At 36.0% G+C, this 20,504-nt stretch overlaps 1 protein-coding gene across 2 annotated transcripts; it reads right to left on the bottom strand.

Annotated features, from left to right (window-relative positions):
- Positions 1–7,084: 7,084 nt before the first annotated feature.
- Positions 7,085–20,111, bottom strand: LOC113783408 (regulator of nonsense transcripts UPF2). Of its 2 annotated transcripts, none has more exons than XM_027329534.1 (18): positions 20,024–20,111; positions 19,272–19,365; positions 18,929–19,016; positions 18,608–18,810; positions 17,288–17,632; positions 16,147–16,251; positions 15,824–15,951; positions 14,308–14,484; positions 14,122–14,203; positions 13,392–13,679; positions 13,086–13,283; positions 12,843–12,944; positions 12,266–12,517; positions 11,891–12,109; positions 10,892–11,062; positions 10,006–10,191; positions 8,340–8,813; positions 7,085–8,045 (listed from the first exon to the last, which is right to left on the bottom strand). In XM_027329534.1, the coding sequence occupies exons 2-18, from the start codon at positions 19,332–19,334 to the stop codon at positions 7,539–7,541; spliced, it is 3,588 nt and encodes a 1,195-aa protein (XP_027185335.1). In that variant the 5' UTR covers positions 19,335–19,365; positions 20,024–20,111; the 3' UTR covers positions 7,085–7,538. The 2 variants fall into 2 exon arrangements, with proteins under 2 accessions (XP_027185335.1, XP_027185336.1); XM_027329535.1 differs by having other exon boundaries at positions 19,272–19,362.
- Between the last annotated feature and the right edge of the window lie 393 nt (positions 20,112–20,504).

Genomic DNA, 20,504 nt, shown 5'->3' with positions numbered 1-20,504 from the left:
GTCTGTTAGAAAAAGATGTCAGTTTTTTGAGTTACCTTTTTTCTTTAATCAATTGTTCTTTCACCTTGTTAATTAGCACAGATAATATATATGTGCTTAATTTATGTGTCATAGATATAAGGGAAACTTGTTTCAAGCTGTGCTGTGACTTCTCAGTAAGGAGCTGAGAGATGCAATGGCAGTTGGCTTGATGCTGCTCATCTTTACTTAAAAAGTTTATGGGGCATGCCTGGGAAAAGAAAATCGTGTTCAATTTTCAGTCTACCAAATTCCAGGAGAACAGGCCATGTTCATAGAGATATATAAGTTTTGCAAAATTAATCCAGGGGATAAACAAAGTTTTGCTGAGAAATCAGGCCGAATCACTAATTAACATGTTATGCTCTTAGGGAAAAAAAAAGGACTCATTAAATCAAGAAAAAACATTGATTGAGCACAAAATTTTGTTTTTCTTTAGTTGTGAACTAGAGGATTCCGAATCCCACCAAAATCCAAATTCATGGTGGTGCCAAAAGTATACAAGTTTTCTTTGCTGCAAAACTCTAAATTCATGTCCCTTTTTTTTTTTTTTTTTTTTTCTGAATCAGTAAACTCATCTGAAAAGAAGCGGCAATTGGCAAATTGAGCATTATCTAAAAAAGTATTTTAAAAACCCATAAGGACGTGGGCTTAGACAGACCATGTTTAAACAATAAACAAAGTACACCATCCAAAGAAGAGTCAATTAAATTTAGTAGTCATTCCCGACAATCCACTGAGGTTTAATTATCAAAGAAGCAGTCCTGACCTTTACATTATTGCAACATCGAGGTGCTTGCATAATTGAAAAATACTACTGCTACTAAGTAGTACTACTAAGGAAGATAGATTGACATCATCTCATGCATAAGCTTTCCTTTTTCTATTCCTTTTCTTGGCTCTCAAAACCATACAAGTAATCCATAATAAGCAAGTCAGATTATCCTCAACAGATCATCGTTTTAGTATAATCTAGCCCACTAATGTCAACATGTTTGCACCATCCAGCTTCCTGCAGAAAATTTTCTCCCTACTCGTGGAAGCACATGACAACTTATCAAATTTTGAAAAAAAAATTGCATGTAAAAACGATTCTGATCAGTTAGAGATGGCAGATGAAGTCTTCGCAGACTTCGAGAATAAATACATATGATATTCAAATCCTCTCCTATGTGAGTTGTACATTATTATTTTTTTTGTTAATCAGGTTAGGTAACATAGAGTATGCTTCCTTTACGGCCTTTAGCAAGCTAGTTAGTTACAGCTTTATTGTCCTGCTCCAAGGAATGATGAAGGATCACATATTCTACCCTAGTCGATGAATAATTGATCCAATTGCAAGATTCATCTGTGTTCTATGCGATATGCGCTCTATTTCAGATTACAAAATCAAATTTCAAGTTGCTAAAATCTTATTGGACAATCAATGGAACAAGGCGAGAAATATATATATATATATAGGGATAATTTTAGAAACCTCCCTTGAGGTTTTTAACAATTTCACCTAGTTCTCTTAAGGTTTGAAAAATTACATATATCTCCTCCGAGTTTTACCATTTTTGTAACAAAAACTATTTAATGATCAAAATTTGGAATGAATAACCCAAAATGCCCTCGTGAAATTGTGTGATTCATTTTACCTTCTTATAAAATTATTCAAAAACTACAAAACATGCACAAAATCTCAAATTCATTTTCAACCCTTATCTCTACTATTTTAAACTTTTCATATTACCACAGTTTAAATTAGTACCATTATCACCATGACCATTACTATCTTCAATCCCTAAATTCTAAATCAATCGAAATTAAAAAAAAATTTGCACTGTTAAACTCAAAAAATTTTAATAACTGCATCAATATAACATCCTATCCCTCAAATATTGGAGTATCAATACCAGTCCTATCCTTTTAAACCCAATTTACATCTTCTTTTATTCATCTCCAGATCCTCCAAGCAAATCTAAAATTAATTTTTAACATGTTATTATTGTGTTTAGGGCATGATCGGTTATTTCACGAGATTTTTGTTTCCATTAAATGTCTAATTGTGTGAGGCATTCAAGTGAACAAGATTAGGAGTGAATTGTTTAATTGCATGAACAATATTAATATGTTAAGGTAATTATGGTTATTTTGTAGGGTCAAGGGATGTATGTATAATATTGAAAACTTCAAGGGTACTAAGTGAAATTGTCAAAAATCTCGAGGGAGGTTTCTGAAATTATCCCATATATATATATATATATTCTAATTCTACTAGTGATAATTTTTGTAATTAATCCTCATTAAAGTTTAAAGATGATTAAATGTTCCTTGAAGTTATGATGTCATGGGCTATGAAAATTTCGAGCAATAAGGGCATTGGCCACAACTAAAAGGAAGAAAACAAAACCCTCAAAGGAGGAAAGAGAAACCTTAATGGAGACAGAAAGATGTCTTGTCAGTTATCAGTGGCTCAGCCAATGAGACAAGACCTATCACCGTCGTCTCCCCAAAAATGGAATGAAAGGAGCATTATGAAATCTGGACCGTCCAAAGATTTTCTTGTCCCCTTCCGCCAGCAGAAAGGCAGCAATAAATAAAGATGATTGAAAATACAATACTACTAGATATCTATGAAAGATATGGCATCGGTCCTTCCTATTTTCTTCACCTCACACATGCGGAGCCTTTCCTCTTAGGGTAAACCTCTGACCTTAGAACTCTCCTCTTTTCTGTTCTATCAAATTCCTTCCTATGGTTTGATTTAGATATATATCAGTACAAAAGCACCATTGCCAAGACTTCAACATCATGCAGTAATTGCGTGCACACTTGTATAACAAGGAACCAAGACCAGTCACCGTTTCATTCCAATAAATCGGTCACAATTCCTTTCCTTCTTCTTCTTTTTTTTTTTTTTGGGTAATAGTAGTATAAATCTGGGTACATTCGACTCACTCTGGTCGCTACTACGGGATAAAGACATGTTCTGAAACGATAGGTCACACTTATGAGAATTCTTACAAACTGCTTATTAATATAATCTTCACCTCGACAGTAAGATTTGACCGTACAAATTTTTATGAGAGAGTGATTTGTTCTTGTCGATTAAGTCAATTTGTATTGGCGTACAATTCCATTCCAGTGTGCTCTGTTGCTAGAACTTTTGAGGAACTCATTTGGAAATTAGATAGCCTATCCATTTACTGTACGCCTAAAGAAACTTGAAACCTTCAATCTTAATATGATTTTTGCTATGATATTGATAATTTGAGTACTTTCACTAGTACAACCTTACACGTAATTTATCCTTTCAATTAGGAATGTTAGTAACAAGTCTCCTGTACCATCAAAATCACCAAGTATTTATTCAGATTGCAATTAGTTTTTCATTTTCATACATTGCGTTTGAAAAAAAAGTGTTACAATATAATTTTTTTGTAAACATTTCCAGAAACTCTTAAAAGATAGTACAATTCAAACGGGACTTAAGGCTTTGTTTTGGATTGTATTTTTCTGGATTTTTTGTAGAAAAATTACTGTACTGATTAAATACATGTGAGATAAAAAGGTGATTGAAAAATGTGTTCATAGAAAACGTAACAATTTTTAAAGAAACATTGTAATCCAAATACTTTATGACCACAACTATAATATATGAAATATGTTAGGTAGGAGTCACAAAATTTTTTTTTTTTTTGGTAAAAGAAAAGAAAAAGGTCATATTTTCAAAGTCTAACAAGAAGAGATGACGGTCTAGATAACCCGTCTGGCAAAGAATTACTCAAGTCTTGCCCAGCAAGGGCTGACCCCTGAGTAAACAACGAAGGCTGTTAGTTGTCACCCACCGATCATAAAGGTAAAAGTACCTAAGTACCAAAAACGAAAAAGCTAAAATCACTTTCGAGAATATGTGTTCGCAGGAATAAATACCAAGCAGCTTTTATCTTCAGGATAAGATGACCGAGAAGTAAAGCATACTCCTAAAGGCGACTGGAATCGTTTCTTTTTTCTTGTACTGCTAAATACGATGATGTTTACAATTTTATCTTTTTTCCCTTTTCATTTCTCTCCAAGTTTAGCACTTTGCAGGATATTATTGAGAATTTGAATGAATTGCCATGAAGTAATACTGCTGGAGGATGGAACTTGGGCACTAAAATATTCAGCCATTGAGATTGACATGATATATAACCAACATACATTGAATACCGATCAAATCAAAATAAATATTATTGATTAAAGAAAAATTCACGACTTCTTGTTTTACTAAAATAAGCTCTCTAACGAGATTGAAACTTCAAGAATTAGAAGTCTGGAATTCAAACTTTCACTTCTTTCTCCTGCTATGTCTTAAATTCTATACCTGCTGCGTTTTTCTTTAAAAAAAAGAAATAATTATGCTTTATTTGACAAGAACAGGCAAAACTCTGTTCAACTCTACATATCTGTTCCTGCAACAGCAGACATCAACTTGAACGTCATAAACTTGCTCTTATGATTCCAAATAATTATGCATGAGACCATCCATTACAACAAAACCTAACACTCACTCACAATTTTAAATGTCGTTATCCTTTCTGTTTTTTTAATGTAAGATATACAATATAATAACAAAAGTAAAGGGGACCCTTGGGCTTGAGCAAGTGGGAAAATGATTGAAGAAGAAGAATTCAATGAAGTGCGATCCATGTAATTTTTAAAATTAGAGGGGTACTAGCTGTAATTAGTGGAAACCACAAGGGAGGCTTCCCAGATTATCCCAAAAATATATGTATAGGGTGTACTTGTCGGCAGGGGTACGAGGTTATACTGGCCCTGGTTGTCGGGAGTGACGTGGTCGCTTCTTCTCCTTCCGTACCAAAAGTTTTCTTATTGCATTTCCCAGTTTTAGTCATTCTTTTCCTTTGTTTCCCGTACTATCCTTCCTCACCACCCGATGCGTAGTTTGTGTGTGTGTGTATGTTTTTGACGATACAGGGGATATCCGGACTTTCGATCCGACTAATTTCCTGCGGTGATCCGAGAGAAGGCGCTCCAATTCACTTCGAGCATGATAACCATAGGACTCGGACACTGATTAATGCCTTAAAGAAGGATTACATGACCAGCCAAACTACCTTATGGAAGTTGTAGTTTTTGTGTGTTTGCGTGTGTAGATTTGGCTACAATATTTATCAAAAAATCCTACCTCGACTTTTTCCATCAATATTGAATAATGATAAATAAAACTATTACTGTTATATAATTACATTGTAAATCGATACAATAAAATATGAGTCTGATTCTTCTAAATTCTCTCACTTTTTGCTACGCCCTCCATTTGACAAATTCTACGTCTCCAATTTGTCACATTATATCTAATAGTATATTCTTGCGATGTTAAGCAATACACTGACACAGTATCAAATTGGTTTTTTAACTAGAATTTCTAAATTCTTTTAATCATAATACATAATTTCAAGTGCCAATTACAAAAAAAAAAAAAAAAAAAAAAAAAAGCCATGCAAGCCATGGGGAATAAAGCAAGGAGTAGTGCTTTTTACAAAAATAAAAATAAAAAAAAAGTTCTTTGCCGGACGTTTATGCTTATTCGTCTTGCGCATATCTTGAGACTGCTTCATGCTACAAGCAAACAGATTTTGACACTACGTACCATTTTCATCTTATCTTCGGATTCCAATTTTTGTGCTTTTTACAAGAGCATGTCTGGATTCACCACACACACAAAAAGTGAGTACAACATTTAAGAGTTTTCTGTGTTGGTTCGATGTATGGAGGAGAAGGATTCTTGATCCGGGAATCCATTCACAAAGGGGAAAAGGAATTGGGGTGGTGTCAACTGTGCTAGCAAAAACCCTGGTCCTACTTGTTTTCATTGCGGCACACAATCCTTAGTAGGAGGAATGCTCATAATTCACAGCATATGTTTTTTTTTTAAATAATTTTTGCAGCATATTCACATAGTTTCTTATTAATATACTGCTATTGGAGTACCAGATACTTGACCCTTTTCAGTCCGTTTCTGTTTCAACTCAAATGTGGGGTATTAAATCTGAGAATGTCTAGTTTTTTTCCACAGAGTTGTAAAGTGTTTGGACTTCACTCACTAACTAGCCTTTATGCTTATTACAAATTATTATTACTCTACATACAGTTGAACTTATAGTTTAAAACTATAATTTCAATTTTATTAGCTTACTATAATAGTTCAGTAACAAACGGAATTGAAAATTTGAATTGAAATTCAAATTTTACATAGTTGTCATTCATCCAACGCTGCTGATAGTGTATGTACACTGTCAGTCAGTGTAGGAAAGATTTACTCATTGAAATTGTACTACAATGTTTATTATGTTGAGGAAAATGAATGATAACACTACAGAATCATTAGAAACTGAAACGGGCAATGAGTGAAAAGAAATTATTTCAGGCATGTCTTAGAAGCAATGGGACTTAATTACGCTAACCCAAGGGCCATGGATAAAATAACAGACAACATCGGAAAATTGATGGTCACGTGTTTTTAATTACTAGGACCAATGGTTTTGCCCATTAAAACAGATTAGTCTTTCCAAGGAAAAATAAAAAAATGTTTTTGCTTGGGGAAGGAAAGTAAGAACTCCAACTAATGCTGCTGGCTAAGCACATTTGGCGACTGGCGAGGGACGGATTGTAGCAGCAGCTGGTAATGGTACCAGTGCCAAATACATCTTGACCCAACTGTCCTCGAAGGCGGTAATTTTGGACTTCTGGAACGGACTAAAGGGCCGAAAGCAAGAACCAATACCTTGTTTAATAAGCAAAAGTCTTGACAGTTTCGGTAAAAAAGAACCAATACCTTGTTTAGACAATTTAAAAATTATATTTTTACCACCTAAACTAAAATTTTCCCTGCTTTTTATAGCCGTCTAAATTAAAACAATTGCACTCAAAAGTCCCAGATCAAACAAAGGAGCAGCAGGAACGGAAAGTATGTTAGAGAGCCAACTCCGCAGCAGTTCATTAGAAGTAACAAAGCTTATTTTGTGGTCCGTTACCAGCCAAACTTTTACAGGCTGTACATTTAGGCATCATGAGATTTGCACTCAAGTAGAACATCCAAGCAAAACTGTTCAATTTGGCTAGGCAAAACAACATAACTGTTCTCTACCAAGTTCATTTACTAGTTTACATTCATGCGTTTACAAATGTACATAGCGAGTACCATAAACTTATCTATGCAAAGCCAATGTAAAATGTTGAAAGCTTAATTTCTATCCTTCACTGAAAATCCAAACCCCAACGAGTATACATACCTTCCACACGCCTCTTCGAAACTTATTCTACAAGGTGCTGCGGTCGCAAAGCAACAAGACAATCAAGTATCTCAATCCAGTCAATATGCCAGAGAACTGATGATGCGGCACGTCCAGTGTTGTCTCCCCTTATGCCAGATTTAAGACGTTGCCACGGCTCAAATCGTGCACAAGCGAGAGCTTGAGGGTTGCTTAGTCTGCAAATGTTATTATTTACCCTAAAAGCAATATAGTTTTTTATCTTCTTCTGCTGTAATGCATCCCTCCACCAGAATGATGTATATAATGATGCCGACCACGTGATCCAGTAGTCCTACCGTGCCCTTCCCATGCATGGCCCCTGTTACCCACTCTGCTTCCTGCACTTTGGGTCCAGCTCAGGGTTTGCATACCCAGCCCATTAAGCTCCTCTTCTTCTCTATCATTGTATTCTAAAACAAGCCGTTTGATGTCTTGTTTCTCTTCAAGCTCAGCAGCTTCCTTCTGTTTTGTGCTCTGCACAAGGGTGCAATCTCGAGGAATCGACATCTGTTTTGTTTGTTGCTTGTTACCCCGCTTCACAAGAACCTTTACTTGAACCTCCTTGTTTCCTCCTGCTGCTTCATCTATTGCCTCATCACCACTTTCTCCTTCAGTACTCTTTCCTAAGTGGTCTTTGGTAGGCCCCTCAAAAACATTCATAGGTATCATCATGTTGAGAGTAGGTCGAGCCCGCAACTCAAGTTTTCTTGAATCCAAGCTCTCCTGCATCCGGTAGCAGGTGTTATCTCGCCAGTATATTAGGCACTCAAATCAAACAGAAAGATCGATAGTCATGAAGCAACTAAATCATCTGCCAAAGCAGAGATGCATGAAAATGGGGAAATATAAAGTCGGAAAAAATCGAAAGCGCTGCAGGTGGACAAAAACCAACCACAAAAAATCTATTTCTATTGTATGCTTTGCTGGATTTTAATAACCATGGACAAGACAAATCATACTATTGAGAGCTCAGAAAGACCAAGATGGTAGGAATGTGAACAAGCTCCAAGAACTTGCCTGCATTATAGCACGGAGTTCTCTGTCAAATTCAGCTGCTTCCTGAGGATCCACTTGTGCAGCAATCTGCCTAACATGCACCTCATCTTCTTCATCAGAAGCAGGACCAACTAAGTCATCATAATCCTCATCAGTCTCGCTCTCCTCATCATGATTCCCTTCATCTGAATCTTCTTCATCATGATGACCCATCCGCTCAGGGGTTCCACTACCAGAATCACTGTCTGTCTCTCCAACAATGTCATCATGCAGTTCACCATTTTCCTCAGTACCATTCGCAATGCTTTGTCCATTTACAGAAATAACACCAGAACTAGTCCTGCTAGGAGATTTTCCAGTCTCTGAATGCTTGTCAATATTTGCCTTCTCGGTTGCAACAACACGCTCATGCTCCTCAAGTTCAACCAAAGCTGCATTAACTTCCTCGACTGACGAATATCGAGTCATGTTAGGGCGTAATTCAGCAAATAGATCCTGGAGATGCAGCAACTTTTAAGCTCACATTTCATGACACATTAAGACAATAAGGAAATTAAGAATAATTTCCAAAACTGAAGCTAAACCTTTCAAAGGAAATGAATTCAAATTAATAATTTATTTGACAAAAAAGGCAGCATGGAAGAAAACTGATAATAATCAGGTGCAGTTTTCTCATCAAAATCTTCAAATATTCCAAAGCATATAGTTAATTAATGTCAATAATTCCAAATGATACACTCTTTTTCCCCCCTGTATATACAATTACTTAATAGTACACGAAATAAGGGTTCAGGTTGCACTGTCTCCTTAATTAACCTTTCCCTTTTAGCAACCAAATGTGATTAACATCCACAGGCACAACCCCCCTTTTCTGAATATTACTTATTTTGGGAAGTTGTAATGCCCCTTTCTGTTTCCTTTCCCTTTGTTGTCTATGATATTCTCTCTCAGTGGGCATATACTTTATTTTGGTGCAGTAAGGGAGTCAGTGTGGAGAACTGAGTTCTGGACAAAACATGGTACGTTTAAAAGAAGGTTCCATAAATATCCATTCCGCTTATGACTGCAGATTGCACATTAAACCACAAGGGATTCATCATTTCAATCTCTAGAACATATTCACTTCAAAGGAAGAAGAGGAAGAAAAAAAATAATTTGGTCATAGTATGCACGGTTCTGTCAGATTATCCTGAAACCCTACATTAAAAGCGAGAGAAAACCATTTGCTCTTACTAACTCTTGATTTATTGCATTCCTCCTAAATCGTGCACCTGCTAAATTCTGGACAGGATAAAGCAATACCTCTTCACTTGAAGTTTTGTTGCGCACCTATTTTGAAACAGAAGGCATGCAATACCGCATACAATCTTCAAATCAGAAAAATTACATCACTTCATAAATCAGTATGTTCATTGCCCATTTTACTAAAATGGACTAGATAATTTCTTCTTGAACGTAAAAAAGAGCCAGACAAATGGTTTGTAGTTAATTACTTGGTTAGGGATTTTTATTAATTAAATTTGTAGAGTAGGAAAATTGCTCAACGTATGCAAGCGACTTTATATTCTTTGCTGCAATGCAATAAAGTCTAAAGTAAGTTAGAGAAAAAGATCAGAAGAGGATTCCTGCATCTAAATTGAAAAGCTAACCTAATTAATAAATGAGAATACATATCTGCAATACTAACCTGCAAGTCAAATTCAATATCCAGTGGTAATGCACCTTTGCACAGAATGTATCTCTGGAAATGGATTAAGAATCGATCAAGTTTTCTCTTTGATGAACCTCGATCAAAATAATGCCCACAAGTTTCAAGAAGTGTGATGACCATCCTGATGCGAAAGCAGTCCTCTGGTGGATCCAATGTATCTTGCTGTTTGCATAGAGCAAAGGTTGTTAACCAGATTGAAACCTCTAAAAAGGTCTCAACAAAATGGTAAAGCAAGCAGCAAATTGTCTAAACTCCAAAGAAAACCAAAAAATTCATATCCTAGATCATTACCCTTATTTTTCCATGGATGGTATGCCAGCACTTAATGAAATACTCTAAATCTACTGCATTCTGCTTTTAGGCATGCACAAATAAACATATAAAATTAATCCTACCAACTGAAAATTCTGTTCAGTTTAATATCCAAGCAGACAACAAATGCGTTCCCAAACCATAATTTCCACTCCATGACTCATGCAACTAACTATTGGTTTCAATTTGCCCAAAGTTTTGAGAGAGAGAGGTGTGATTACATAAACCTTCCAGAGATCCCCAAGCACAGTCATAACATCAAGGTGCTTAGCGAGCGGGAACAGGACAGAAGACATTGAGGCATAAAAGAACACAATGATATAGGGCAAAGGGACCTAACATTTGGCAACTGAAATAAAATTGCCTTAGCAGCTTCTAGACAAGGTACTAGATGTCACATCATGGTAAGAAAAGTTGCATTTCTGAACACAGGGCATAGCATGGAGTCATTGACGTGGTCAACAATGTGCTAATTCACTCCAAGCAAGCATCTGCCATATATGATTAAATTTTCCGAAACAGATAGTCACCAAACTAGTAACAATCTTACCTCTGCTGTCCCATGGCCAAAAACCAGTATCAGGTATAGAGTATCAAAAATAACAGATGAATCCACAAGTTCATAGTTGTACAATTCTCCCAGAAAACGCATGTTGGCAATACGCCTCTGCTGCATCCCATAATCGTTCAACTCTAACCCAAGTCTGATTTCCTCCAAAACCTAGAAGGAAACAAGGTTCCCAGAATCATATCCTCGGACAAACAATAGAACTTTTGGACACATAAACTTTCATCCAGTATTTTATACAGCTATGAACTCAATTGGACAAGCTGACAAAAGTCATTAGCGAATTTTCTCACATAGCACAGAAGTGCAATTTCTTCAAGGTTGTTAAACCAATGTAGTGCCTCCTTTAAAAAATTTAAAGAAGAGTTGCACATAACAAATACTCTAGGGCTGAGAATTTTGTGGGTTCTCTGTTTACTATCTAAGGTGATATTTCAAATTAATATTATCCAGCAAAATCTTTTAATTGCAACCCTTCCCTAAACTCCCAATCCTGTTCTTCTTCCAACCTTCAAAGCCAACACCAGTCTAGCATCTTTTTTAATCCTCCCCAGAAGAATTGTGATAAGAGTTGTATATGTGATTTGGTCTGTGTTTCATTTCTTAATGGGCTTATGTTGGTGGGTTGATTTAGATTTTCTAGTTTGTTTGGTTTGCTGTATTCTATGTTGATGGTTATGAGCTTAGTCTGGCTGTTTGGTTCATTGTGGTCTTTGATAATGGCACCATAGCAGTATTGGACGGTGGTGGTGTTGGTGGTTGAAATTTGTAAAAATCAACATAAACTTTGCAGGGTTATCTATCACCAATGTTCAGCCTACCAAATTATGAGAATTCACTGATGTGCTAATAGTTCTAGCTGGAGCAATATAGTGCAACAATTCATAATTTGAGGTGCAAGTCACAAATCTATAATAGGTCAAGATGTATTTTGCAATTAACCATCAAAATTTACAGTTAGAAGAACAAACCACAACAAACCTCATCAACAACAGCAACAGCAAAGTCATCATGATAACGACTCAAGCCAGCAGTAAGTGATGCAATCAGGTGAATCTGACCAAATTTTCCCTTGTGAACCTTCATAAAACACTTCAAAAGGTAAGGATCACATTCACTCCAAGGTAGTTTCCGAAGTTGTCTCAGCACGCGCTCAATTGAAGATTTATCAAGATCTGAGAAAAGCAATTTCCTGATATACTGCACAGTCCAGTGGAATTCAGATCAGTAAAGGTTATCTGCTCTGATAATAAGAAAATAACAATAAACAAATCTGATCAGATAACAAAACATAACAATCAACACATCTAATCAGATATAAGACAATAACAACACACAAGAGAACTTAGATGGCACCTGATGAAGCGGTGGACGAACTTTAGAAACTCGAGCAGATCTTTCTGGTGGCTTACACAAATAATATGCATTCTCCACCAAGGTGCTATGGCGAGGATCCAAATTTTTTACATTCTTCAAACGCATTAATATCTCCAACATGTTAGCCATGCGCATGGTAGTCTCAGGAGAACGATAAAGGAAACGACCACACGTCTCAAGAAGATTGCACGCAACATCAATGTTGTGATGACTGAAATCATCTAAACAAGCCTGGCCAACACAGAGGTAAAAGCAGCTGTGATAAGAATCAAGTAAGTCCCTTCAATCTAGAGAAATAGTTAGTTGTCAACCTCCAAACTAATTGACACTTCAAACCATGGCAAACATGTCGAGCAAAAAATTGACCATTTCCTTAGAAAACAGGTGGGAAATGAAGCAATGGATAGCATTTTTAGTACATTTGAATAAGAAATGTCAGCAAATAACACAGGCACTCACAAGTGAAAAGCCAGGTTAGGTGCAGTTGACTACTGCAGAAGTGGCTCAGATTTATATCTGTATGGAAGGAATATATAACATTATACACCCTTTTTACCTTTAAGCAGCTGAAAACAAGCCCAGCTGGCGCAATTTTGAATTTGCAGAGTTCTCCAATAAAACGGATATTCCGGATTTTAGTTTCAATGTTCATTTGATCCTGCAAAATAAGAATGGTGCAGAGTATGAATAACATGCACCGTGGCAATCTACAGAGAAGCAAATTCTTAGCTGCTACACCATGCCCCTAAACTACAAAAAGGTTCAATTCCTCAAAGCAGTAAATGTTACTCTGCTAGACCTTCTTATTGATCAAAAAGTTGAATTCTTCCTCCAACAACTGTAAAAGCATAGAAGACACATCCTTCATACATGTTGACAGGGTGGCAACCATGCGAGAATAATATGGCAACAACTCTAGTGATGTCCTGGGCACATTGAACAAAGCCCTGACAAGCTTTTTCCTATTAGACTTCGAATTTAAATAGCAAAATTCCACCTGAAATCAAGCATCAGACACTAATCAAAATGAATCTTTAGTTGCAAAATAAGTTTCATAAACGAGAAGTGATTAACAAGAAAGACAAATCAAGTGAATGATATTTACAGTCAACTGGTCAATCAAGTCACGGCTCACACAACCAGGGAGTCTCTGCAGTAGCGCATCCAGACTTGTCCCTTCAAGACCTTTAACTTTCTCCTTGTCACTTTCTCCTTTTCTCTCAGCATCCTTTTCTTTTCCTTTATCTTTTTCAATTTCTTTACTTTTTTCTTTATCCCTTTCATCTTTATCCTTCACTTTCTCACCTTTGTCTTCCTGGGAAGATCCAGAATCCAAAGAAACATCTGCCAGTTCTCGCGTTATCTGACATTGGTCAGCTTCAGCAGCCAAATCCTGAAATATCTTCATGTGAGTAGATAAACCAATATACGAAGTATGCCAATTTTACAAAGCAGATGGATAAATTGCCAAAGTTTTAACCAAGAAAGATCATCACAAACATTGCCCAAGTCTGAAACTAAATAATGGAAATTCACTCGTCATAGATCAATGAGAAAAATTACGGTACAGTGTCCTATGTTCCCTCCTATGCATCTCCATGTAGATACTCAAATTATAAAACCTTTGTGCCACCCCATGTTGTCCACATTATCCAAAGTCCATGCTTAAGTAATCTGTATGTCCAGTTTCAATCTAAAATTTGTACCAAAGCAAAAGCGGATTTTGCTTAAAATTTGTACCAAGAGCAAGACATTTTGTCCGCAACAAGAAATCCATTATCTGACACTATCATGCAAGCCTGATGGACAAACTAAAAGGTCAAAAGCCTTCTTACAGTTGATTGGTCTTGCGTCTTAGGAGATTGCTCATTCAATTTCGGTTCTGCTTCTCCCAACAATACAGCTGGAACAAACGCTCTGGAAAAAAATATAAAAATATCCAGATCACTATAGGGTTCAGTTCTAACTTCTCCGTTGGGCAACAATCACAAGAAATCCTGTGTAAATGGTCAACAAATCACCTGAGATCTGGTAAGCACTCATAGAAAGCCTTTGTATCTTCATCGTCCCAGAGAGCTTCAAGGACAGGACTATCTTTACCAGCACTTTGAGATGACAAATCCTCCCCTGAACTCATCCTAGTTGTATGACCATCCTCAGGCATCACAGGAGGTTGCATATCCAATGATTCTGCTAAACTGTTGCCCAAAGTACAACAAGAAAGGCTTAAAAAAAAAAAGTACACAATGTAGAACATATCCACAAAGCACAAACCTTGAGAACGCCATGCACAGGATATAATATATGTAAAGAGGCAAGAAATGAAACAATATGCAGGAAACACCATTCATGCTAAATAAATGAATTCAGACCATGAACCAAAAGAGGAAAAAGTTCCTGCTGACTTAAATATTAACAAATCCATAACCTGGGTAAAACTAAACCTTAATGGTAAAAATGAGAGTTTTACGTGAATGTCACAACAAATGAGTAGTTGAGATTGAACTCTATATGCAGATGAGGAAATACTGCTTGGTTGAACTGATCCTTACAAGAGCAGAATAAAGTTAGGATTGGATGCGTATTCTAAAACACCATTGTCACGCTTCACTTCTACATTTATCCACAACTCCAAATCTTTCCAACCATAGAAGCATTAAAAACACAGACAAACAAGTGAACTGGGGACCCACCCAGTTCAAACCAATGGGCTTTGATGTCAGCTATGAATGTCAATAAATTGAATCATTTAAATTTCATTGTCTCTTTTCCATATCCCCCTCAGAAGCTTTCATAGGGCATAAAAATATAAGGGATCACATTGATGGTTGACTGAAATTTGTTTTGCAAACAAGTCCTTGTTTTAAATGTCTTACGTGGTAACTTCTCATAGTAACATCAAGGGATAAAGACAGAAAAGGGAAAAAATACAAGAAGGTTAGGTGATGGATATTTAGTTTTCCTTGATCAAATCAGATACTAAGTTTGTTACTAATATCAGCCAAGATGCAACAATCGGAAATGGTTCATCTCCTAAGCAATTGAAGATATCACAAATGTTCAATATAGGAAGGTTCAATTGAGTTCACAATTGTAACACCTCTATCTTTCATACTGTGGAGGTCTCTGTCATGACAATTCCGAAACATCCAGCTTAGAACTCATTTAGTTCTAGATACATATATACTAAGAAAAAGAACTTGATCCTTTGTCAAGTAAGAAGATCAGTTAGATACTGAATTGTCGGAGGGACTCAGCAGTGTTTATCATTTCGCTTAAGCAAATTAATCATGAGAAAGATCTCTTAACAACTTGAGGAAGATTGGGGATTTTCCATGCTTAGAAAGGTATAGGTTTGACATCAATTCGACATATACAACTCTTGAAATACTATAAGGACTACAAAACTACGAAAAAATTCTCTCCTAATTCCTTGTAGTTTATTCCAATATCTGTTTACCCCTATACATGAACACAAAAATCAAATATAAAATTTCAAAAACATTTCTGGAAAGATAAATCAAGAGTCAAACTTACGCAGAGATGCCACGGTATAGATTGTCATATGATTTTCGCAGTTTTTCGTATGAAGAGGCATTTTCATCACTAAGTTCACCTTTAGCATTTATGATCTTTGCATTCTCATGCTCCATTTGGCGAAGTGACTACAAATTTGAGGTGAATTCCATCAGTGACAACAATTTATGAAAGCAAATCATATGAACTAAAACAACCAGATGCTTCACCCAAGGAAACAGGAAAGCGAAGGCCCTAATGTTCCCCTATATAATTTATATACTGGAGAATGAGGTCCAAGCACAATTGTCAAAATCTACATTTTAAAGGTAAAGAGTTATTACCACATGCTCTGATTGAAGTAGTTCAACAGCAGCATCATAATATGTTTGAAATGCCTTCCTAAAGAACCTTTTCTGTTCTGCCATCACATTGAGGCTCTTAAAAAACTGCACAAAAGATCAGAAATATCATTTAAGGATAGAATTATATACTCAGAATCAAAATAAATGGAAATTGAACCAAATGATAGCGTCCAGATTGCATAACTTGAACAATCATGAGAGAATATTTTCCTATAATTGAATTGCTATTTTAGTTTAAAAATACCAACATCATATGAACACCAGTAACTGAAAACCCCATCTGACAAAACTTATAATCATGTAACAGATTCCATGTATGTATGTCCATGTAAGGAGCACAAGATACCTATTTCCACATTATTCATCATGCTGCAAAAATGGATCACCAACCCCTGTTGAAGAATCCTAACACATATTACTTGACCCTCCCATAAGAATATAGTCTTCATTGCAAATGTAATACAAATAGTAAAATGAATTAAACTAGGTGCCTGTCCAACTTATAATGCAGTAGACAACAGACACAGATTAGAAAAGTCTAATTACCAGCAAACTCTTTAAGTTCTTGATCATCTGAAGCTCATGCAAATCATTTCAAAAGCCATAAAATCTAATGATTATTTTTTACTGAAGTGTCAGTGTAAAGGCATTTTACACTAATAGGCTTGGATGCATGCTACATGTGCAAAAACAGAATCTCAAATTTGAATAAAGGTAGCGTGTCATACATCCAGACCAGGTAAGGGTTAAAAAGGTCCTTACATTGACAGAGTAGAAAAAATAAATCCAAAAGCCAATATGCAAGATTACATTAACTTCAAGAGAGGAAAATATGACAGGAAAGTAGCCAAAACTTGCATAGAAACAGGAAAAAAAAAACTGCATGGACAGTAAAATTTGCAAAGACTGATATCCTACGAGTATAAAGAAACAAGCAGATGTTAATTTGGATGTACACATTTAAAAGAAGCAAAAGAGGGCTTTCATTTGTTGAACAGTGAGATAAATATCCATGAGATTGTTGGTGAAACCTTCCGTTTGATAGTTAAGAAGAATAAATAACTGATGCACAATTAATGAAGCACAAGGTCACAGATATATAGTGTCAAAGCAGTCATACCTCTTCAAGAACATCTTGTCCAGTCTGCGGAAGCCCAAGGAGATACCTTCCTTGTCGAGCAAAACTAGCAAGAAGGGACAGATTTGTCTGTGTTGCATCACGGTCCTTCAAATGCTCTAGGCTAGTGAGATCCTTAATAATGTTAACAAAGATGCCACTATCATCTATGACTCCGACAAAGTAAAGCTCCAGTAGAAGTTTTAAAGTACTACGTTTCTTCATGGCCTTCAAATTCCTGTCTGCCTCTGGGTCTTCACCAGATTTACCAGGAAAAAAGGTTTTCATGAGACCTTGAACCAGACTTGGTGAGAAGTCTTTGTATCTCTGATGAAGCAAAGAACAGATCTGTGCAACAAATTGGATCTCAGAGGGGAGGGAAAAGAAGGGGAAAGAACATCTACAGAAGTGCGTATTAGTAACAAGTATTTTTGTCATAGCAAAAAGATAACTCATGGTCCACAACCGGTTGTGTTACTGTAAATAACAAGTCATCAAATAAAAAGCTGTAGCAGAAACCACATAAGAAAACAAGCCAATCTACTAGAAATTCAGAACCAGTGTAACAAAAGGAGAGAAAAAGAATAAGAAGCAAATGATTCCAAAGGCTGCATCTCAGACAGGTCAATAATCAACAAAAAGCAACCAATGCACAATCCAGATATGCCACATATTAACATCATAATAGTGCAAGACTGAAGAACCACTGAACTGTATTACAACCTCAGCAAATACAAGACTACATTGTCTCTCAAACGAATCCTTGCCCTTGGCATAAATGAGTAAAACTACCATATAACTAACATAACCTTGCATCTGCAATTTAAAGCAGTGAAATCTACAAAATTGTAGAACTTCAAGAAGCCAATAAGACTGATAATATCATTAAAATTAAGTTAGCAAAATATTCAATATTGCAATAGAGTATCTTTAGTATTTCTCAGAAACTCATAACTAAAGGAATGATACACCAACAAACACAATTGCCAGAGAAGGAAAACAGAAAACAGTACAAAGAGCAATTCAATTGAGTTTGTGCCAATGCACATTGGGGATAAGAGAAGGTATTAAACAGGAAATGCACTATGTTAATAACAAGACTAGCGACAGAACTTTTTGATTGTATAGAAGAAGCTATTGTGCTATCCTTCCATCTCAGAACATCTATGCTGATACATGATAGGCCAGCACTGAAGTGTAACGGTAGCCCATTATGAAGCTTAACTTATCAGGATGCATAATTTTAATACAAAAGACACAAGCTCAAAACAAAGTTGGCCAATTTATTGTATGCACAGTCAATTAGATAGGAAGGATAGTCACCTGAACAGCAGCTTGAATGTCTGCAGATCTAAGTTTTGCATCACAAATAGCTGCCACTGCTTCACTGACAAATTTGCTTAAGTTAACACTCCGCAAATCTTCCATCAATCCTTCTCGCTGCTCTTCATTAATTTGCTTAAGTTTTTTAATAACAGCTGTGTTGCGTTTAATGCTGGAATCCAATGTTCTAAGAAAACCTGAGTCTGCAATAAAAAGTCATTCACCCAAAACCCAGGCAAGAGAAATTATATCTTAATTTCAAACATGCTTTGTAAATCATAAATGCTACACCTATAAAAGCATCAGAGAGAAACTACTCACCAGGTCTTTCAGGGTTCATGTTACTCTGACGAAGTGCCATTTTAGCTTCTACAGACTTCTTAAATTCCTCAGAACGAGCAACGGATTCCTGAACCAGATACTGTATGTTAGAAAATAAAAGGAAAGGTTCTTCAATCTTAAAATTGTAGAAATTATCAAGTTTAACATCATTTCTGCCTCTAATAATAGAATGATCCTTGTCATACACTTTAAAAAGAAAAATCCAAGAATTGTTAATTGACTATATCAAGAAATTAGAAGTAAGAAAAGGCTTTAGCACAGTGCCTGCAACTAAAATCAAAATGCATAGAAAGAATAAAGAAACAAAAGACTATCAGATCACCTCATCATCATGTTTTTCATGGTGTTCACCTCCAGAACGAGGTTCATCCTCAGGGTGTTCCATGCTGCTGTTTATAGTTGTACGTAAAAACCTACTAAAAGGAAAAAAAAAACTAACACTTCTTATACTCAAGAGATGATAGAAACAATGAAAAGAAAAGGAGAAAAGGAAAATACAGCAATAAAAGTGAAAACCTCACTTTCATGGTAAACAACAATTTAGATGAAATGATAGTTGAGGAGATAGTTTATCAGTGTACTTTTTTTCTTTTTGCTCCACCCAGAAAAACATATCACGTTGTCCCTTCAACGAAGAGATGTCCCCAACATGCATTGGGACATCAAATACAGCTTATTACAAGTTAAAAAGCGCTCATGATACAAGTTATTCAGCAAGAGTATGAAAGAGAACATATTTCTTTCATTTTCCTTCACCTGCCTATAAACGTGAACAAAAACATTTCATTCACCTTCATATATTGAAAAAAAGTGACATTTATTATCGAGAATTTTCCAACTTGTACATAGCACTAAATTGCCACTCCACAAAAACTAAATTCCTATCGTTTCCGGAAAAAAAAAAAAAGAGAAAGCTAATACTAAAACCCTAACCCTCAATGATTTTATGTAGCAGAAAATTTCAACAAAAAACAAAAAGAAAACAGTGCGAAAATTAATCTAAGAAGAAGGAAATTTGGTAACAAACTCAAGGACGAAGAAATGGAGGATGGTACGGTAGGGTTTAGCGATTACCTTCGTTAATCGATCGGAAAATTTCAACAGGGAAATGTGGATTGTCTGAATTTGGCCTAGTGCCAGTGAATTTGTAGGAGTACGATGAAGAAATCGTTGGATTTTGTAGCGAGGAAAAGTGAAAGAAACAAACCCAGAAGTAAGGAGAAAGTCGGAGCGAGTGATCACGAGTTTTGTCAAAACAAGGAAAAGAGAAAAAGCGAGAAATTGCCAGTTGCCACGTTGGCCGTGTACTCTAATGTGCTTAGACAGTAGACACGTTAATTTTTGCACATTCGTCCCTGAAAATTGCAATTTTCAATTTTTTTTTTCCATTTTTAGGTGTGGAGTTAAACTTTTTTTTTTTGGTGAATAGTTGAATTTTTTTTCGGATAAATGTCAGAACCTCCTACTTACTATCGCTTTCATCTTACCGGCCAATCTAATCCAACCCTCTTATGTGGTAAGAATCTAAATTGCTCATGCAATTTTTTTTTTGGGT

Source organism: Coffea eugenioides, chromosome 9 (assembly GCF_003713205.1).
Source record: "Coffea eugenioides isolate CCC68of chromosome 9, Ceug_1.0, whole genome shotgun sequence".
In the NCBI taxonomy this organism is placed as follows: Eukaryota; Viridiplantae; Streptophyta; class Magnoliopsida; order Gentianales; family Rubiaceae; genus Coffea; species Coffea eugenioides.
The sequence above is the reverse complement of the archived record's forward strand: the minus strand, read 5'-3'. Positions and strand labels throughout refer to the sequence as shown.